Source organism: Lipomyces japonicus (assembly GCF_038497905.1).
Source record: "Lipomyces japonicus strain CBS 7319 unplaced genomic scaffold V1514scaffold_32, whole genome shotgun sequence".
In the NCBI taxonomy this organism is placed as follows: domain Eukaryota; kingdom Fungi; phylum Ascomycota; class Lipomycetes; order Lipomycetales; family Lipomycetaceae; genus Lipomyces; species Lipomyces japonicus.
The window spans coordinates 136,502-155,676 of NW_027117844.1; the positions used below are offsets into that span (position 1 = coordinate 136,502).

The window sequence follows — 19,175 nt, forward strand, 5'->3', positions numbered from 1 at the left end:
AGGTGCTCGACTTAGAGTCTTCATCTTTTCGATTAATTAATAAAACTATACTCGTTAATTTCTTGAAAAAAAAATTCATTAAGCGGTGCTTGCAGCCTACCATCGCGCTCCAGTCGTTCCAACAGCAGATTATCTGAATCAACCGCAGCCAATGTTAATCTGACCAAAAACAGCAATATTACTAACCAAAATAAGGGTGACCTCATAACTTTTTAATTCTCTATATTTGGCAAAGAAATGGTCGAGCCTTAATAATCCTTTCTTTCTGTTATTTTGAAGTGATTCAGGAGTAAACATCGTGAAACTTTAAATAGTTTAGTGCTATATATATATACATTAGAGCCGCTTCACTTAAATATTCGCGATTGGTTAACTATATTTAACCAATCAATATTTTTTTTTTTCAGATGCAGGCTATGCTATGGCTTGCGAGATTGCATCTCTAATTTTTAATTATGTGGTTTAACTCACACACAAGTCAAATGGCATAAAAGATTTCTTGTAAGACACGGTAAGTGATAGAATTTCGATTTATTTTTTTGACAATACATGTTTTTGCAAAGGTCCCACCCGGACCTTCTTTTTTTTTTCATAACCCGTTATCGACTTATCCGCTGAAAAGCAGCTTTTTTTATTTTTTTATAATATTTTTCTGCCCAGAGTCAAATTGCAATACGGTTTGATCAAAATCTCTAATTATACAAGCACGTTATCTCATTGTACCCATTGGCTATTCGAGCGCCTTATCTAAGAAAACAAGAAATATATGAAATATATATTCCATTACTGTTTCACATTAGGTGAAATTACATTAACTCAATATTAAAGTGACTCTTAGGTTAATAAAGTTGCGTGCAAGTTCGGTAGAATGTAATGAACACTTATTGGCATAGTTTTCATGAGATAACTGTAGATCTCAGCCAATTTGGCTACTACTAGTCAGTCACAAGTCAGTCCACACTGTATCAGTGAAAGATATTGCAAAGTAATAATAACATTAAAGTAAATTTTTTTAAAAACATCTTCTCAAACAAAACAATAAACACCATAGAATGTACAATTACAGCAACAAAAATCCACAAAGTCAACACAAAAAAAAAAGAGAAACCAAAAGTGTATGGTTGGCCATTAAAGAAAAAAAAAATTCAAAACTGTAAAAATAGCTGTGGCCGATTGTTTAACATTGCATACTGTGGTATCTTATGAATACATATATTCTTTAAGCAGCAAAAGTTCTAATTTTGCTTGACTTCGCACTACCGCTAGCTTTTCGAATTCCACCTGTAGATGCACCTCGAAGTTTATCAACCGTAATTTGTCCGGAGTTAATCCTTCGAGATGCCTTCGCTCTATTTGCATTCTGAGACGCAATAGTTGTTGTTAAAGTCGTAGTCGTCGTTGTTACCGCTGAATAACTTACACTTCGTCTACTAGAAGGAGAAGAACTGGTAGATCGTGTTTTCCTTACACTAAGAATATCGCGTTCTTGGTTCTCGTCCACCTTAGCCACAATAAGTTCATCAACTTCTGCATATGAATCAGCATCATTAGTCTGGAACGATGCATGTCTAGATTTTAACGATCCTGGTGATTTACGTGGCTGGCCAGGAGTTGGGGCTGGTAATGACGCATTATTCTCAACCTCTCCCAAAATATTCCTGATAGGAGTACGCGGACTGGAAGATTCCTTTTCAATTATATCAAGCGGAACCAATGGCCTATATCCAGATAAAACATGCATAGGACTGCCTAACGCCATCGTGAAACGCCAATCCCTAAATTCATTTTGATTTTGATATAACCAATGTTGTTGAGGTCCAACTACCATACCAGGCCGCATAAATCTCATATACGAAATCACCTGGCCCGCAGTAAATCCATATGCATAAATAAGATAAGCACCAATTAAACATCCGGTTCTGCCTAAACCTGCTTTGCAGTGAACTGCAATCATGCCACCACGAGAGATAACATCTGATGCAGCACCAACAAACTTTCGAACCATGTCAAGCCCAGGACAGGTGCCATCTTCAAAAATCATATCAACATGTCGAATTCCTCGGTTTTCAAATATGCGGCTATCATACAACGGAGAATTTAGCCGTACAACTAACTGGACATTTCTTTGAATGAAAAAGTCAATTACGTTTCTTACTGAAGTTGGAAATTTATGAGGACTAATCTCGAGCGAGCTGGAATATTGTGGAGAAGCAAATGCAACAAAATGTGGTGGTATAGTATTGAAATCACCCATTTCTACCCGCTCGTAGGTTTCATATCTTCAGCAAGTGTTAGTGACGCTTTTTCACAATGCCATAGCATAAAGCATACTTACTCTTCTAAATCAAATTCTCTCATGTCTAGTAAACCCTTATCTTTAGCCTTCCAAACGCCATACACAACATCTTGTACCGAAAGAGTAAAATCAGCAACAGAATACCCAGCGTCTCGAAATGGCATTAAAGGCGGCTCTGCCTGTGCAATTGGAGCCAAGGCAAGATGAGGCGGCCAAGACTGGATCAAGACCTAAAAGAATTAGCAAAAAATAACAAAATTGAACAAAAATAAAAACAAAATATAAGCATGAGCTTATAAAAACATACCATATAACAGCAAAGAACGCACGCAGCATTTGCTCTGGATCTCGGATTTGTTCGTGAATAAAATATGACTGACCGATCTCTATTGTTCTCGTCCTAAAGAGAGGTTAATACAAAAAAAAAAAATTAAAATTAAAAATTAAAATTGCATACCGCTAATATCTCATGTAATGTAACTGCAAACCTATACAAGTGACCAATATGTAATGGACCAAAATCATGATGAAAAGCATTATATGGGAGAGAGTCGTCAATTGTAAAATGAACTTCAGTATCAGTATCTGCCGGACTAGTGTCAAATGACGCAAGATAAAGACGATCTAAAAAAAAACCCATAAGTAGTTATTTTCTTCAAACTTATTTTACATACTCTTCAAGAATTCAATTGTAGGAATTTTTGATCGCCGAGGAGATCCATGAGTTGGCATGACTCTAGAGAATTGATGACAATTTAGCTACTGTTATTAGTACTGTCAAGAAGAGCAAAAAATTATTATAAAATAATTTAATTGTTCAAAAATTTTATTGATCGTTCAAACGATCGTCAAATATAATACACTTGGCCCGTTGAGGGTGCTTGCAGTTGGTAGGATTTGTTTATGTGGCGCCTAAAAATTGTTGTAAATGTCACGCGGATTGGCGTCGAGCAACAGCAAAATGAAATAATTCTGGTAGTCACGGCAACGGTTCTCCTGCATAAATAAATAAACAAGTAGACCTTTAATACATGTTGTAAATGCAAGTAACACAATTGCAGTATTTATTGATGAAGCAAAACAATATTAATATAAATTATAATTTATCTCATGAAAAAGACTAATAATACATAAACAACAGAATTTTTGTCAAATCAGTAACTTAATATCCTAGGCCATGGTTCTGATCTGAAAAAAAATTTTCTGCTTTTTCCTTTTTTTTTTTTTTATTTTGTGAAAAATGACATATATGCTAATATTAAAAGTGCATATGACGAGACAGCGGAAGAAAGCTCAATTTGTGTTTCAACCACACAGCCTGTCTCTTAAGTTCTAATAATCTTTTGTAAAATTTCCTTTTAGAATTTTGACTTGCAGAGTTGCTCTCAACCGACCTTTTGTTTGCATTATTTTCAATTAAACCTCCAATTTGAATTTGTTCACTGGCAAAAGCAGAGTCGTGGCCATGCAATACACCTAGTGAATCAGTTAATAATTTGTCAGGTTCACGGGGAATCATGCTTTCTGTTTTTGTAGGTGTGCAAAATGTAGTTTGGCTTAGACTGCCTTTATCAGTTTGGTTCGACTGTTTAAACCCAGGACTTGAAACGAGTTTAAATATAGTATGGGTATTTGCTAACTGCAATTCATTATTGAAATTTTTTTTCAACTCCTTTACCAATCGGCGAGCATAAACTTTAACGGTATCATCTAATTCTGCATGAAGCCATGAATATTCGCGATCATTATGCTGCCGACCAAATCTGGATGAACTAATTGGAGCAAAATTTTGATTCTCTATTAATCTTAGCCTTAGCGATTTTGAACGAGGTATCGACCTTGGAGTAACAAACTGATCATCAAGCCGATCGTAAATCGATTCACGCGAGTGCGTACCATTGATAGTAGCAACGCGTAATTTATGATTATGATGTCTGACCGGGATAAGCGCAACATCTACATCAGTATCTGACTTGACATCAACTATAATGTTTGAAGACTGCAATTGTGTCTTAAATGCATCATGTAAAACTTCTGTATTTACATTTGCAAATTGATGCGCCTCTAGTTGATGATCTTCTAGAACCATTCTCTTTACAACGATCCAGTCGGAAGGCATATTTTCTGAAGCAAGATCGTAAGAATAATGTGTTAATTCGAAAGAACTTCCATTATTTTGTTTAATAATCCTTGGATTAAAGCATGAACCAGATGAGGATTTGCAAGATGAATTTTTTTTTGATGGTTGCAAGACGCTGGAAAATTGGCTAGCCACATGAATCACTATATTATAACAGGTCAACCAGATTAATATTAATGTTTCAAAATTTACAGAGAAAAAAAAAACTGCTAAAATGTATCTAACTCTCATCAGTGTGATCTTCATGAATTTGGCTATTGGAAATAAATGTGTCTTCCTGTGACGGCTTCTCCGTTGTGACTGTAATATTTGTCAGTTCTGAATTTATAGTTGGATAGCTCTCAAAATCTAATCTCCTTGAGTTGGAAAAATTCATTGGAAGATATTCGTACATGCTGTAAGGATTGTACAATGAGACCGACTACAAACATAACAATATAGGGGTAATAAAAAACGCGCACTAACCCCCAAAAAAAAGTCACTTGAAAGATAGGTTTTCGTAAAACCTCTAACCAGTTCTTTTAAAAGATATCTTTCGTTACCATACATATATAAATAAGTACGAATAATCAATTTAGAGATTTTCACGAATAGATATCCGCGGATATAGACGGATATTGGGATAGTATTCCAAGGTTGAAATTATTCTTTCTAGTATAATATTCAACATCTATTAAAAAGAATACAGTATTTGTAAGTTGTAGCAATAACATATATCAATAACATTAACAAGAAAGTATAATGAAGTGTAACAATTATATATATATAACAAAATGCACCAATCACCACTACCTGAGTAAACACTAGATCATTTTGGCTCCTTAAAACTCTCACCAAGAAAGACCAACTTTCTCATTGTATCACCATTCAAGTTGTACCGTCTTGTAGCGTCTAACTCCAATGAGATATTTGCCACTACTAAATAGACGTTCGACAAAAACTTCAGTGGCCGGAATTGCAAGATAATCTCTAGCAACAACGGCCAAGGCGGGATAGAGATGCTTGTAAGTCTACCACCACACTCGGTCGACTCGGTTTCGCGGCACAGTCCTACACATTGATCATCGAAATATGCATCTCATGACGAATGCGTATAATTTGACACGTATTATAGTTTGGATCTTTTATGTGACATGCCGTTATCTTCTCCAAACCTCGTCCAAACGGTTTGTTGATCAGATTGTGTGGGGTACAGCTCATTAAGCTGTTGCCTCATAGCCATATTAATAAGAGATACATTCTCCTTAACCAGCTCAACATTAGAACTACGACCCTTATCTCGAGAATCCAAAAGCAAAGCCACATAGTAAAGATTTCTATAGGCGGCTAATATATAGTACTGCCCACATTTTTTTTAAACCAGCTTCCAGAGCTTTAGAAATGTCGCGGTCCAAGTGTTGGTATTCTCCAATTCTCGCCACCGCTGCTCTTAAATGGTCTTGCAGAAAGTAATAGAGGCTAAGTGTGCAAAAAGCTCCTGATTCCTTCCTCGATACAGTTTCTATTGCACTATCCAACTATCGCAACACAGAACAGACTTGTTCTATACGCTGCCAATCGTGGTCGAAAAATGCCGGCAGTATTTTTGTCTCACCTAGATAAAGCTTTATTTGCTCCTTCAAGAATGCGCTTGCCATTGCTTATGGTCACATCCATATTTTGATGCTTTTAAACTTTCGTTTGAACACATACAGGACACTGAATGCAAGGGTTGACCTCTCAAAAAGGGTTAGCGTGCTTTTCTAGCTTCATGTCACCGTGACATTATATTATGCACCAAAAAGTGACATCGAGCTATCTTCTCGTGAACTTCAGGGTATTCACCGTGCGATTACCCATATTTAAAGGTACACAACAAGGTTCAGATTCACGATTCGCATCTTAACTATGGTCACGTATTTGCTAAACCTTCAAATCTACTATGAGATACTCAATCATGGCACGTTCTTTGGAAAATTGCTTTCAGCTTAAAAGCGTTCAGCGTCTTTTTCCATATTACAGCAAGCCGGGCAAGTACGTACCTGTATACAATTTTTTTTCTTTTTAAATTTACTCCATTTTCCGTTTCCCATTTTTTTCATTCATTCACTTTTTGACTTATACAATCTACTTACCCTTAGCAGTAACCACGTTTTCGTTAAAGGAAATAAGCATACGAACGATCTTGTTGACTATTAAAATTTATAAGAATAATTAAAACCAGAAAAAAAACATTTTCTATTTTTTTTCAATACACGTCCTTCTAATTACTTGTAGCTATGTCACTCTTTTCGCTAATCTTTTCTCTAACAACATTTTTTTTCACAAAGACACTACCGTGGTCTTGAATATCGTCATCAGAAGCTTGAGCTTCATGCAATCGTTCGAAGTAATAATTCCTTTCATCACGTTTGAAGAAAAATAAGACAACAAATGTCCAAATAATCAAACAAAACGATATCACAGAAGCATAGATATAACCTGTTCTATATCTTGGTGCTGCTGTAGTCTTCCAGAATATTAATGGCGTCCAAGCGGTCGATTGCGTAGCAAATATGGTCATGCCCGTGATCAAAATTGATCTATACTCATTATCATGACGAAGGATATCATTAACCCATCCGTACAAAACCGACGACATTGACCAGGCTGCGTATTGAACCATGAAAGCGTACCATTTGGCGGAATCTGGCACGTTCCATACCGCAAGAATAACAAGCCCGGTAAAGTTTACGGCTTGCGCAAGGCACAGGAAAAACCACCGCGACCTAAACACATCTGCACCAAAGCAAGCAACAAATACAAAAAAAATCCCAAGTGCAGGAGGAATAGCTGACAGATTATTGATCATAGGTTTTGATAGGGTGCCTAAAGATTGCAACCAGAGCAAGAAAGTACCAGCTTGAGCGCCAGAATTAAAAAAAAAAGTATTCCAGATAAAGATCACAGGTAGGTGCCAAGAAGTGCATGCTTTCTTAATAACAGACCAACTAAAGCCTTTAGAATTACTAAACGCGTTAAGATTAGCTCGTCGTCTGGAAATTTCAAGATCTTTCTCTGTAAGAAAAAAAGATTGCACTTTCTCAGGTGTTCCAGGCCACACAAAAAATCCAAGAATGCCAACTGGAATGGTAATGATCGCATCGATCGCAAACATCCATCTCCATCCAGCAAGACCGTGATAACCGTTTAAATGCTTGTAGACCGCAGCTTGCAAAAGACCCGTTGTACAAGATCCAAGCATGAGACCAAAATAAAATATACCTCCACATCGCTGAAGTTCATGACTTTTGAACCAAGATCCAAGCACATAATGAACCCCAGGAAAAAAACATCCTTCAGCTGAACCAATTAAAAATCTATAGGCCATCATTTCTCTTTGTGATTTTGCCCTATACTGCGCTAATGTGAAAAATCCCCAAACAATGTCCATTCCAGGAATGAGCCAGTTCATTCTAACCTTGGAAAAAAGATACATGAATGGTAATTCAAAAATGACAACTCCAAGGGTATACATTACTTGAAGATGAACAAGATCGTTTCCGCCTAAATTCAGATCGTCTTTCATACCCGACACATATGCGTTATCTACGCAGTCGGTTATATTCTGTATATGCGGATATATAGCATCATTAATATTTATCACCAGTACTTAATGATATTTCCCTGATCCAAATTTTTCACCCAGTAAGAGACAAAACAATAGGAAGTGATTAAAAGATCAAGCTTCGCTATATATCGCCTTTCTTCTGGTGTGTCGTTCTCATCATACCAATTCCACCACTTGTGCTTAATTCCTCGACGTTCATATAAATCTCGATACTCGTACTCATCAAAAAACTTAAGCCATGAGCGCTTTTCTGGTAATGGGAGAACACTCAATAGGTTCTTATTTTCATTGCCGATTTCTTCGTCATAGTCTACATCTATGGCATTGGTTATTCGATTTTCACTGCTCATTTTTTTTTTTTGTTTTTGGTTAATCGAGCAAAAATTTCAATCCAAATCCAAGATAATTATTGTCTGAAGTGGTGGATTGCGGATTTTTATATATCTGGTGGTGAACGTAACTCCAACCTGGACTGTATACACAACATCACTATCTTAAATCCATCATTTGACGTATACGATATGTGCAACCAAAGGGTGCAATAAAATACTGCTTCGTAAGCGGTACATGTACGTATATACATGGCTCATGCAGATCGGAATCGGCTAAACACGGCAAGGAGTGTTGAGGTGCTTAGTGCTGCATATTTGCCGCAATTTTAATACAGGAGTAGCCTTTCTGCATCATAGTAGATCAAGGTAAGATTTACTATATATATGGAAACTGATACATGTAAAATCAACCTTAATCATTGCTTAATTATGAAATATATTTTAAACGTAGAACTTGTGTTCAGCGCAAGGGTAACGATATTTTTATGTAATCTTAAATCGCTTAATCATTTTTTAAACCTCGTCTTTGTTTATTTTTTCTTTTTCTGAGTGGTACCTGTAGAACAGATCGCACACTTTAATTTGACGTCTAAAAATTGAGAATCATAGAGAAATACACTGACGAATTCCATATATTGGCTTTGAACGATTTGCAAAAGTATGGGCTGGAAAAATCCGCAACAAATCTGTACGTTGGACCTGGGACTACTTATCAATTGCGAAAAATTGCGCGCTACATAACGATCAAGCTCGCCATTGACTGACGGAGTTATTTGTAGCTGAATTGGCGATGGCTTTTTCCATTGTTGATTAGCACTCTGCGGGCCACTCATTCGGACTCTACAACTCGTACGACCGAGTCGAAATACGATGAATTAGATATATATCTAACTTTGGCATTGCGACAGAGCCGCGCAGCCAATTTTTACGTCGCCTCGGTGATCCCTCCTCCGCACCTTGGTTGCGTGCTTCCTTCTCTTTTTCACCAAAAAGTGGCTGGTTCCCTCACTGGCGCGGAGGTCCTGAATTTTGAAATTCGTGTTCTTTTAGTTCTCCGGCGTTTCGAGAGGACCTTGGTCGCACCATGTTTCCTCTCTAAACTGTCGGGGAGCTTTTTTGGTACCTAGCTGCTCAATTCTTTAATCTTCGAAATTACGGTTTCCGGGCTTGAACGGACTAGGCCAGTGTAACGAAGGACAGAGTGGGAACGGGATGGAACGGGAATAGACATAGCGATAGAGAGCGCAGGAATATGTATAACTCTATTGTAGATGTGAAGTTAAAATAAGCGATGTACTTGAGAGGCTCGCTTCAACTAATTCGATAACTAACCTTGTGTATGTTACGTAAACGAGCCTGATTCTAATAGCCGCGCCGGAGCACGCCTTTTCTGTCTCCAGACGAGGTCTGTAGCTACGAGTCATCGAATAGTAAAAAGGAATATAGCGTAGCAAAGGTGGCTATCGGGTTTGTTGATTGTGTAGGCGACCCAGTTAACTGCTGTTGAGGTGACGTCGTTGGATCAGACCCATGAATTCTGATCATTTGAGTAACATTTTCATTTAACCAGGTATTCACGTCGTCAATTAGTGCACTCGTTGAGAATGCCATCATTCTCATACGTGTCCTCGGTGAAATAGTCTGTGGAATGGCGTTGAGGAGGTGTACCACGATAAAGTCGTATCTTTTTCGATGAAGAATGTCGGGTTGCGCCTGGAAGCGGTCGATAAGCAAACAGTAACGTTGTGGTTTAGAATTTTGGTTGAAAATTTGGTACCTGGCATGCATCTGAGAGCGAATGTCGGTCTCTGATAGAATTTCTATTGAAGACCTAATCTCCTTGTCATATGTGCTTGCTTCTTTTCGTCGGCGGTTCGTTTGAGACATCTGGCGTTGTTGTATCTGCATAAGACTATCCTTAGGTCGTATCCAAATACTACAAAGAAACTCCGAAAATTTGGTTGCTGCAGAAATTAAGGATATAGGCCGTTGGTCTAGACCTTTCGGGTGGAATTCATTGTTAGCTTCGAATGGGGTCATGCCGATAAATGCTTGCGGAGAGTTATTATGGAAAACTCTAGTAGTGGAAAGAATTCGTCCCAGCGTTATCGTTCATTAGGCTCGAGAGCGTCTGAGTGATTAAGTTCTGCATAGTCCCCCGACAGTTCTTTATGCTTGCCATCACTTTGTTGATGTTCTGATGTCGCCATTGACAATGAGATCGTCCAAATATCCATGAGGGCTTGCAAGAAGCGACTGGCAAATAGTGGGTCATGGTCACTAATAATGCTGTTAGGAAGTCCGTGTAATGGAAAAATATCCGAGAAAGAACCTGTTCTGCAGTCTGTCGAGCTGTACGTAATATTAGGAAACGTGGGCAAGAAATGTCCCATTTTGGATAAAACTTCTCCAGTACTACCAGAGCCGTATTGAACCCTTTAGAAGACATAGGTAGACTGGCAAAATCAACGATGGGTCTCTATGGCATACTGGGAATTGGTAGGGGTTAGATTAACATTTTTGGGACGATGGTGTGGAACTCTGGCGCATTGAACATATCGCCGTTCGTATGCATTCTCTACCAAAAAGGTCCAGTGCCATCGGAGTACCACCGCAAGATTTCATGGGGTCGAGGTTGGAAGACCGAGACGTTTTACAATATTGATTGCATCCTCCGCTGTCACCTCCAAGGATGAGTTGAATGGATTGGGCTGTTCCGACCAGAACTTGTAAGATCAGCTTAAGACTTCTACCTTCATCATCGAGAAAATAAATTTGAAGTTGGCGACGAGGTATATATTGACCATTCGGTATAAATTACGGCCATTAAAATGTACATAACAAAAATTTAGTTCCGTCGCTTAGGACGAAATTTATCGGGCATTTTGAGGTGATTGAAAAACAGTCTGATGTGAACTACACTCTAGCTCTGCCCCTGTCTTGGAATAGATCAAATGTTTTCATTATTAGACGACTTCATTGAGAAAAGATTGTACCTAAAAGTTTTTTTCGAGCACCTATACACCTTCGCGCTTCCGACAATACAAATGACGGCAATTCTGGGAAAGTACAGTTAATGTGGGACATGGCAATCAATGTTTAGATATTGTGAAAATTAAATTACTCTATTGTTACCCCCTATCTACAATGGAGAATCGTGCTTTCTATACAGTGCTCGATTATAATAAGCGGGACTAATTTCATGTGTTCGATTTTTTTTTGGTTTTCTTTTGTGTTGATTTCTGTTTCAATAGCTGTTCGCAATTTATGATTTCTAAGCAACAATTTAATTCATCATAGTTTTTTTTGTTGATCACACTTGTGTTACACACTTTCAAATAATTTAGGTCAGTTTAACTGACTATGATTCATGATATGGACAACTTTAGCTGGACGTACTGATCAACAGGAGTTAAACCATTCTCAGCCACTGTATAATCTTCCATGTGCTCTAAGAACCTGTTGATATACTCGCCCGCAGCACTCAGATGAAGAATCCGAGCGATCGCACGGTGAATACCCAAAAGTTCACGAGAAGAAGGCAGCTCGATATCTCCATTTAGTGCTTCATCAAATGTCACAGTAACGGGAAGGTCGAAAGACACGCTCGAATCTGCTGGGTCTATACAGTCAACCGTATATGTACATTCTGTATCCTGTACATGTTCAAATACAATTTCAAATCACAAAAATACGGATGTACAATACTAGTAAGAGTGAGCGCATTCCTTGGATTATCTATACTTTCTCCTTCGAGCCCAACGACAGCAACAGGGCTAAACATTTTTAAAACGTGAAAACCAACTCACTTAGATAAAAGATAAATTATAGATCAAGATATGAATGTACCAACTCGTTGACCCATCAAAATTTGAGAGAAGTGAATGAAGAATAATATGCACTACCTGTAAATAATCCGCTTTCACATTGTTCTCCCAGATATTTATACAGTCATCCCTTGGATAACCTCGGTTCTTTAATCTGCGTTTTCTAAATTAAATTTATCAAACCTGCGAATTACCACGCATCGATGACGATTACGGGTAAGGCATAATTCCCTTAGCGGTCTCATGCGATTTGATACCTCCTCAACGGGATCAGATTCAACGAACTCAGATGACCTAGCTACATCAGATGTCCGCCCCACCAATGCTTTGACTATTTCAAATAAGTATAGCATTATTAATAATTTTTTGTAGCATACAACCCATAAAAAAATGAACATGAGATCCATGGCTATTGCGGTTCAAGCCACTCACAACCGTGGGGGTCAGTGAGTGAGTAATTTGAGAATTCCTATTCAACTCTGACAATACATTTTTTAAACTAACTCCTACTTGAGTCAGTTCTGATGTTGAGTATTTGAAGAAGTATCTCAAAAATTTGTCAGGGTTCTTGAGTTCTTTCTTCATCACCCGTAGCAGAGTAATAGGATTATAGTCATCCCTGTCACTCACAGTACTCTCCCAAGATTTAAACTGCGAGACAAGTATATCAAAGTCTCTAGTTTATTAAGCACGTTCCTCTGGCATTAGTGATCCAGACGTGACTAGCTCCAGCTCGGAAAAAAGCATTTATAAAAGTGACATTCGAATAGAATCTAGAGAGTTGGAGAAGTAGGTAGGTATTATGGTATGCAACTTGTGATACTCCACAACGATACTCCATGTCCTATAATAATTTATGTAATCTTGCTCAACAACCGAGTAGCTTAGTCCTGAATTTTAGTATAGCAAAAATATATATATACAGTTATTTCAAGTATTTAAAATCCTGATTGGTATATTATAGAATATTTCAATTAAACAAATTTAACAAGCTTTTCACGGTTGGCCGGTCATGACGGTTTTGACGAATCACGATACGATATCGTCGACAGTCAAAAACGCCTGATTTTGGCTTAACCGATAATTTTAGACTATAATTATCGTTAGCCTTTGGCTTATACGATACGATACAGTAAAAAGTGGACGATATGTTTGACCGTCTATTTCCAGTTAGGACTAGATCCATAAGTTCAGGGTTGAGGGTTACATTAAAAAAAAATATGAAAATATACTCTAATTAATTATAGTAAACCTCTTTTTAATAAGATCCTCGATTTAGTAAGGATTTTTTTTTTAATTTCTTGCGCATCTCAATAATAACAGAGAAAAAATAACAGCAATTTTCGTACGCTCACAAATGATTTTTATACTTAACATATAGGATAAAATAATATATTAATCTCGTTTAACAAAGCGTTGGGATCAGAAAGAAATCGATTTAGCCAGCATCGTTCCGTGTTCTCATGCACACCATTTCACAATATCTTGTACAGCGATGTTGGATATTAAGGGTACAGAAGATTTGCTCATACAATAAAATAGGAAACTGGTTATTTCCTGAAGCAGGGCCACTTCCTCTTTTTCCACCTGCCCAGCATCTAGCGGTTACTTCCTCAATATCTATCTTTTAATTACTATTAAATTTTTGTTTCATGGCTTCTGCGCGGACGATAGAATCTCGGTTGTCGCGGACAACACTACACGACACTCATGGATCTGGATATAATAGCACGAGTGGCACCAATGGTGGAACGGGCCATAACACTCGAATTCATGCAATGTACTAACATCCAAAAAAAATCGGGAGTTCTTTCACCACTTGATACCAGCTCAAATCTGTCACGGATTCGAAAACGTTGAGCCAAAACAAAAAGCTTTATTGGAAACTTTTTAACCTTGTTAGTTCACAGGATTGACTTAACCTTAAAAACATCACATGTGTCGGTTCCAACCGTAGTTTTAACGAAACTACCCTCCCTAAACCTAACTCCACTCCGCAGTACCACCTTTTTAAACTGCTCAAGCTAAGTGATTACAGGCATTCCAATATTAGAAAATGTCCTGATGACTTGTTAAAAATCAGTCACTGTACGTCTTCGTTTGACTAACTTGTAGGCAACATAGGGCATGCAAGTCAGATCACTTGGAGTTGTATCATCAATCCTCTCATCATTATCTTGGAAATATTGACGAACAGATATTAACCTCTCCAATTGTATCACAAGTTCATCTGCTTTAGTTAATAATCTCGATTTGACGGATCCCTCCACACGCTACCGCTTGACATGTGTCGGACAGTTCGCATTCTCTCATCTCGTACGATAACATCTTTCGTGATTTTTTCCTTGTTCGAATGGTAACACTAGAACGCAGCACTGAATTCATTGATACCTCTAAAACGAACCGCCTTATTCCGCAAGTTACTCCCCAATAACTTATCAGTTTCTGTCAGGTAATTCATTCCCGGTCCAAATCGTTCGATCGAGTCTCACAGGTGACTGAGGTTATGAAATTCCATTCTTAACTCTATTAAATAATCATCAATTTTGCGAAAGCTCTTAAGGTAGTTATTGCTGCTAACATACCCTATTTGTTAAATTTCCGCATTTCAGGTAGCTGTGTTCCATTATTCCCCATTCCCGTAGACTGGACATTTGATTGTACATTTTTTTCATCTCTAGTTCCAGCTCTGATAAAAAAACTGATAAGAGTCAAGAATAGGAATCTTTGTGAGAGCTGGTTCAATTTTTTTTAGATGCGCCATTATAAAAAAAAATGTAATGAAATGCAATAATTGTTTAAAGATCATGACTTTTCCGGGGCTTTTGAATGCCATCGTTTTCTTGGGCCTCGCAAACGATGAAGTTCTGCAATGTATTTTGATTATGCCTTACGTTTTGATGTTTGTTTTTTTGCGGAATATATTTTAAATTGCGTGTGCATTGTTGAAGGTTTTAAGATTAGGATTATGTCTCCTCTATTTATTCTTATTCCTCAAGCTTCTTTCCGTTTAATTTTTCCTCTCCTTGCTATTTTCTTGTGTCAGTATTATTAGCGTGGCTAACCCTTCCCCAAGCGCACTTTTAACATGCATAACCTAACGTCAGGAAAAACGGAAAAGGATGAGTCACACGGTACGTACCGCGCGTATTATTGGATAAGCGAGAACGCGGAAAATGTTTAAGTGGGTTGTATATATAACTGGAAAGCGATTCTCTTTTTCTCAAATATGACGATTTAAAGTCCTCGGTACTTATCACTTCTATAAATGCGTTCTTCCGAAAGCGAATCATGTCGGAACCACTAACGCCTGATGAACGTGATCGAAGAATCAGGGAGTTTGATTCACTTATCTTGCGGTTTGAACATTGGGAGAGTACTGTGAGAGTCAGATCTAATTATAATCCAATAAGCATTCTGCGAGTTATGAAGGAGAAGCTCGAGAACTCTGACAGGTTCTTGAGATACTTCTTTGAATATCTCACGTCAGAACTGAATGGATCAGGAGTTAGTTTAGACAATGTATTGTCAGCTTTGCATAGGAATTCTCCTGTTTAACGTTCTACCACTATTGCGGTTGGGCATAGCTTGACCGCGATAGCAGTCGATCTTATGTCTAATTTTTTTGTGTTTTGTAGGTTACATAAGAAGATTAATTGTGTTATCTTGTACTTACTTTTAGTAGTCAAAGCATCGGCTTGGCAGGCGCCTTTCCTATCTCCACTATCTGAATTCATAGATACTGATTACGATGAGGGTTTACCACATCATATCTTTAAAAGTATATGTTTTATGTTGCAGAGTCCTGACCATAGAATATTTAGTCACATAGAGATACGTTTATTCGTTTATACGTTTATACTTTTATAGGATTTTTTTGCGAACATTTTAACTTTTTATTATGCGCCGCATCTTATACACGCGTTAACAAAGTGACTGTACAAAGTGGTGGGGATGAAGAATTTAGCTGGCAAGCTATAGCAAGCAAGGAGAAAAATGTTATATTATTGCTTTTTTATGTTCTGTAATTTTTTTTTTAATTATTCGTTTCTTAATTTTTTTTTTTTGGGGGGGTGGGGCAGACGTGCTAACGGAGTGGTCTGATTACAAGATTTCATTCTTGGTTACCTCTTTTTGTTTCTTCACGACCGACGGTAGTCAAAGTTTCACGGTGAGAAATATTTTTTATAGTTGAAATTAGAATTATGCTAGAGACTATGATGTTCTTTGCCAAATATTGAAATGTTCAAATTTGATATGAATAGGAAAAGTATTGGTCTTTCAAGTTATTTATGCGGGCATAGCATTCATTAAGGTAATAAATATAACTAACTGTACATAACACATTATTGTTACGCGGAAGTTACCAATAGGGGTTATGAGCCGGGGTGGCGCAAAACGCGACACAAATTAAGTAAGCAAGCAGCATGCCCCGGTCTGAACGAACACAATTTAAACTAGTAGCTTTTCTGCCCAATGCCTGGCGCATCAACAAAGCTATAAAGTGGGCATATATAGGTAAATGATATATGCGCAGTTGTTACTTCAACTGTAATATTTCCAGTCATATATAATGACAATGTACTTTCTGATTTTACTTGCCACATGGGCCTCTCAAGTGTGCGCACACACTTTTACTAAGTCATATGCGCAAAGTTTAGATGATTTTCTTTCCAAACGTGATCTGTTTACGTCTGGAAATAACGGTGTCATAACCTTGTCTATTCCAAGCAATCATGTTCTTGGAAAGGCTGGCTTGCAAGACATTGGACTTTTTTCTGGTGACAATTTTAATAAATTAACTCAGATTTCAGATATGCTTGCACTAGCGGTCGACGAGAGTGCGTACGGTGATGCATTGTATCTTTATGAGCTCGTGGCATATAAAGGTTATGAGAGTTATATTTTTCTTGATCAGGAAGGCGATTTTTTTGATGACATCAGGAGATACGTGAAATCTTCAAATGGCCAGCTCACTTATGACCTTCTCAGTTTATCGTCAACAAATGAAAAGCTCCGAGAATTTTACTTTAAAATGAAAAATTCCGTATCTATTACACAAGTTCCTAAAATTCGGGAGAAAGCAGGTATTATTTGCAGTAGTTCACATGCTGCCAAATTAGAAAATTACAACTATTTGAAATCATTTTTGGCGGCCATTCAAGTTCCAGATGGCACAGGGCTTCCTCATAACGTCTGTAAATCTGGCGCTTGTGCATCATGGCCTGCGATTTATGACTTTAAATGTGCAGAAGCTGCAAATGAGACACAAATAATCTTGAATGCTTGCACAGATGTTGCATTCAGTGGAGAACGGCGCCTAGAGAACAAAGACAGCGCTTCTCTGATATTTGCTGCAAGTAATCGGGCGATCACACTTGGTTGTACGTGGGCTTTAGATGGAACGCCTATAAATTCGATGAGCAATAAAAGCAAATTTGAGAAAGATGAGCTCTAATTTGATACTAATCCAATCCACATTTCCGCAATTTTCACACTTTTATTTTTTAATTTTATGTATTGTATGTAAAGAGGGTATCGAAAAGATGCTTGGAGAACTAACTTGTTGCAAGGGTGTATAGTTGCAAACTGCAAATCTCATGATTATGTAATAATAGTTAGTCGACTTATTATTTTCATGTGATCAAAGTTGCCGTGACAGGGCACTCGGGGTAAGGGTGTAATTTTGTTAGTAAAAAATAAAGTTTGGGCATTTTCAAAAGCCGTGCCATTTCTGTGTGCCATCTAAGGGCACTCAAGTGTCCTACATTACTAGAGCAGCAGAGCATCAGAGCATCAGAGCATCAGAGTATTAGAGTATCACACACATTCCACTCATCTGATGATTATGTACTTGATTACACATAAGTAAAATTTTTTTCTTTCAAAACTTTTTTATTTTTATTTTCCACTTTGGTTTTTTACTTTGCTTAATTTTTTTTTAATTTTTAATTATTTTTTTTATATAATGCGTTAAATTATACCACAATTTTTTTTTAAAATGATTTTTGCATTTTGATTTTTCACTTTAAAAAATTTTTTCTTTCAGTAAAATTTTTTTTTTTTTCAAAATTTTTTTTTAACTAGTTCTACAATATCCGTCAACTACAATAAAAGTATTTTTTTTTTTCAAATTATTTTTAAATTTTATTTTCTACTTTTAATACAATTTTTTGTTCTGGATCAGTTAGATGTGAATGTAACGGTGCGGTAGGATGAGAACGGTAATTATACAAGTTTAATGAAATAACATGTAACGGTGAACTAAAACTTGTTTCTTATCGATACAACAAAGACTAAGCACTCATTATTTATATTTCTCTTTTCCCATAATATAACTTCCAAAAGCGTAGTCAATCAAAAAGTACATCCAGCGTGGAAAAGCTTAGAATGAGAGTAAGACTTTTAGCTTTTCTGTGCGGAACTAATCATTAAATGCAATGCATAAATGCTATTTAGCACAAAACTCGAAATCATAGTTTAAGAATTACGAGCTCGTTTAGATAGTTGGTTGTCACAAGGTACGATTTAAAAAAAGCCTGTTATGTCCAATTGATCAGCGTATAATAATTTCCCTTAGCTGCTATGGATAGGGGTGAACACGAACACGGGACAGTCAACTTTTTCCTTTATTCGTATAGTTATTCGTAAAATTTTAGGCTTATTCGTATCGTGATCGTACAGTATCCGGTTAATTCGTATAGTATTCGTAGCTTCTTTTACGTGAAGCGTAAGATATTTACTCTGACCAAAAAAATTCTCTATGCAAATCTGGCAAACATACGTAAAGTGTTTACCTGTATATGGCAAAGGTGTTACAAATGCAAAATCACGTGCTGAGAAATATTTGATGTGGCCATTCGTATATATTATCTTACTGTATAGTATTGATACCTTAGGAAATTAAAAGATTACTTTTCAATATATTATTATTATTATTATTCTCTTATTCTCATAGTTAATACAACGATAATTAAAAACATATACGATA

The 19,175-nt window shown here is 37.1% G+C and overlaps 5 protein-coding genes across 5 annotated transcripts; 2 read left to right on the plus strand and 3 right to left on the minus strand.

Annotated features, from left to right (window-relative positions):
• Nucleotides 1-800: 800 nt before the first annotated feature.
• Nucleotides 801-3,193, minus strand: V1514DRAFT_334234 (dual specificity protein phosphatase). Its single transcript, XM_066928190.1, has 5 exons — nucleotides 2,971-3,193; nucleotides 2,754-2,920; nucleotides 2,604-2,696; nucleotides 2,336-2,526; nucleotides 801-2,279 (listed from the first exon to the last, which is right to left on the minus strand). Exons 1-5 carry the CDS (start codon nucleotides 3,026-3,028, stop codon nucleotides 1,220-1,222), a joined length of 1,569 nt encoding a protein of 522 aa, XP_066782264.1. The 5' UTR covers nucleotides 3,029-3,193; the 3' UTR covers nucleotides 801-1,219.
• Nucleotides 3,194-3,370: 177 nt separating this feature from the next.
• V1514DRAFT_334236 (uncharacterized protein) lies at nucleotides 3,371-4,859 on the minus strand. Its single transcript, XM_066928191.1, has 2 exons — nucleotides 4,662-4,859; nucleotides 3,371-4,579 (listed from the first exon to the last, which is right to left on the minus strand). The coding sequence occupies exons 1-2, from the start codon at nucleotides 4,828-4,830 to the stop codon at nucleotides 3,555-3,557; spliced, it is 1,194 nt and encodes a 397-aa protein (XP_066782265.1). The 5' UTR covers nucleotides 4,831-4,859; the 3' UTR covers nucleotides 3,371-3,554.
• A 1,683-nt stretch (nucleotides 4,860-6,542) lies between these two features.
• V1514DRAFT_348321 (major facilitator superfamily domain-containing protein) lies at nucleotides 6,543-8,989 on the minus strand (the record flags this gene model as incomplete). Its single annotated transcript, XM_066929322.1, has 4 exons — nucleotides 6,543-6,607; nucleotides 6,753-8,022; nucleotides 8,100-8,275; nucleotides 8,914-8,989. 4 exons carry the CDS (start codon nucleotides 8,987-8,989, stop codon nucleotides 6,543-6,545), a joined length of 1,587 nt encoding a protein of 528 aa, XP_066782266.1.
• Nucleotides 8,990-15,475: 6,486 nt separating this feature from the next.
• Nucleotides 15,476-15,742, plus strand: V1514DRAFT_321209 (uncharacterized protein; the record flags this gene model as incomplete). Its single annotated transcript, XM_066926041.1, has 1 exon — nucleotides 15,476-15,742. One exon carries the CDS (start codon nucleotides 15,476-15,478, stop codon nucleotides 15,740-15,742), a length of 267 nt encoding a protein of 88 aa, XP_066782267.1.
• A 1,021-nt stretch (nucleotides 15,743-16,763) lies between these two features.
• V1514DRAFT_283274 (uncharacterized protein) lies at nucleotides 16,764-17,642 on the plus strand (the record flags this gene model as incomplete). Its single annotated transcript, XM_066925119.1, has 1 exon — nucleotides 16,764-17,642. One exon carries the CDS (start codon nucleotides 16,764-16,766, stop codon nucleotides 17,640-17,642), a length of 879 nt encoding a protein of 292 aa, XP_066782268.1.
• Between the last annotated feature and the right edge of the window lie 1,533 nt (nucleotides 17,643-19,175).

Bases quoted from the DNA above. Each gene is read 5' to 3' on its own strand.
- V1514DRAFT_334234 (XM_066928190.1), bottom strand. From the start codon at position 3,028: ATGCCAACTCATGGATCTCCTCGGCGATCAAAAATTCCTACAATTGAA. The intron at 2,527-2,603 runs GTATGTTTTTAT...TAATTCTTTTAG, and splicing joins GCGTTCTTTGCTGTTATATG to GTCTTGATCCAGTCTTGGCC. The intron at 2,280-2,335 runs GTAAGTATGCTT...CACTTGCTGAAG, and splicing joins AGAGAATTTGATTTAGAAGA to ATATGAAACCTACGAGCGGG.
- V1514DRAFT_334236 (XM_066928191.1), bottom strand. From the start codon at position 4,830: ATGTACGAATATCTTCCAATGAATTTTTCCAACTCAAGGAGATTAGAT. The intron at 4,580-4,661 runs GTTAGATACATT...GTTATAATATAG, and splicing joins TGAAGATCACACTGATGAGA to TGATTCATGTGGCTAGCCAA.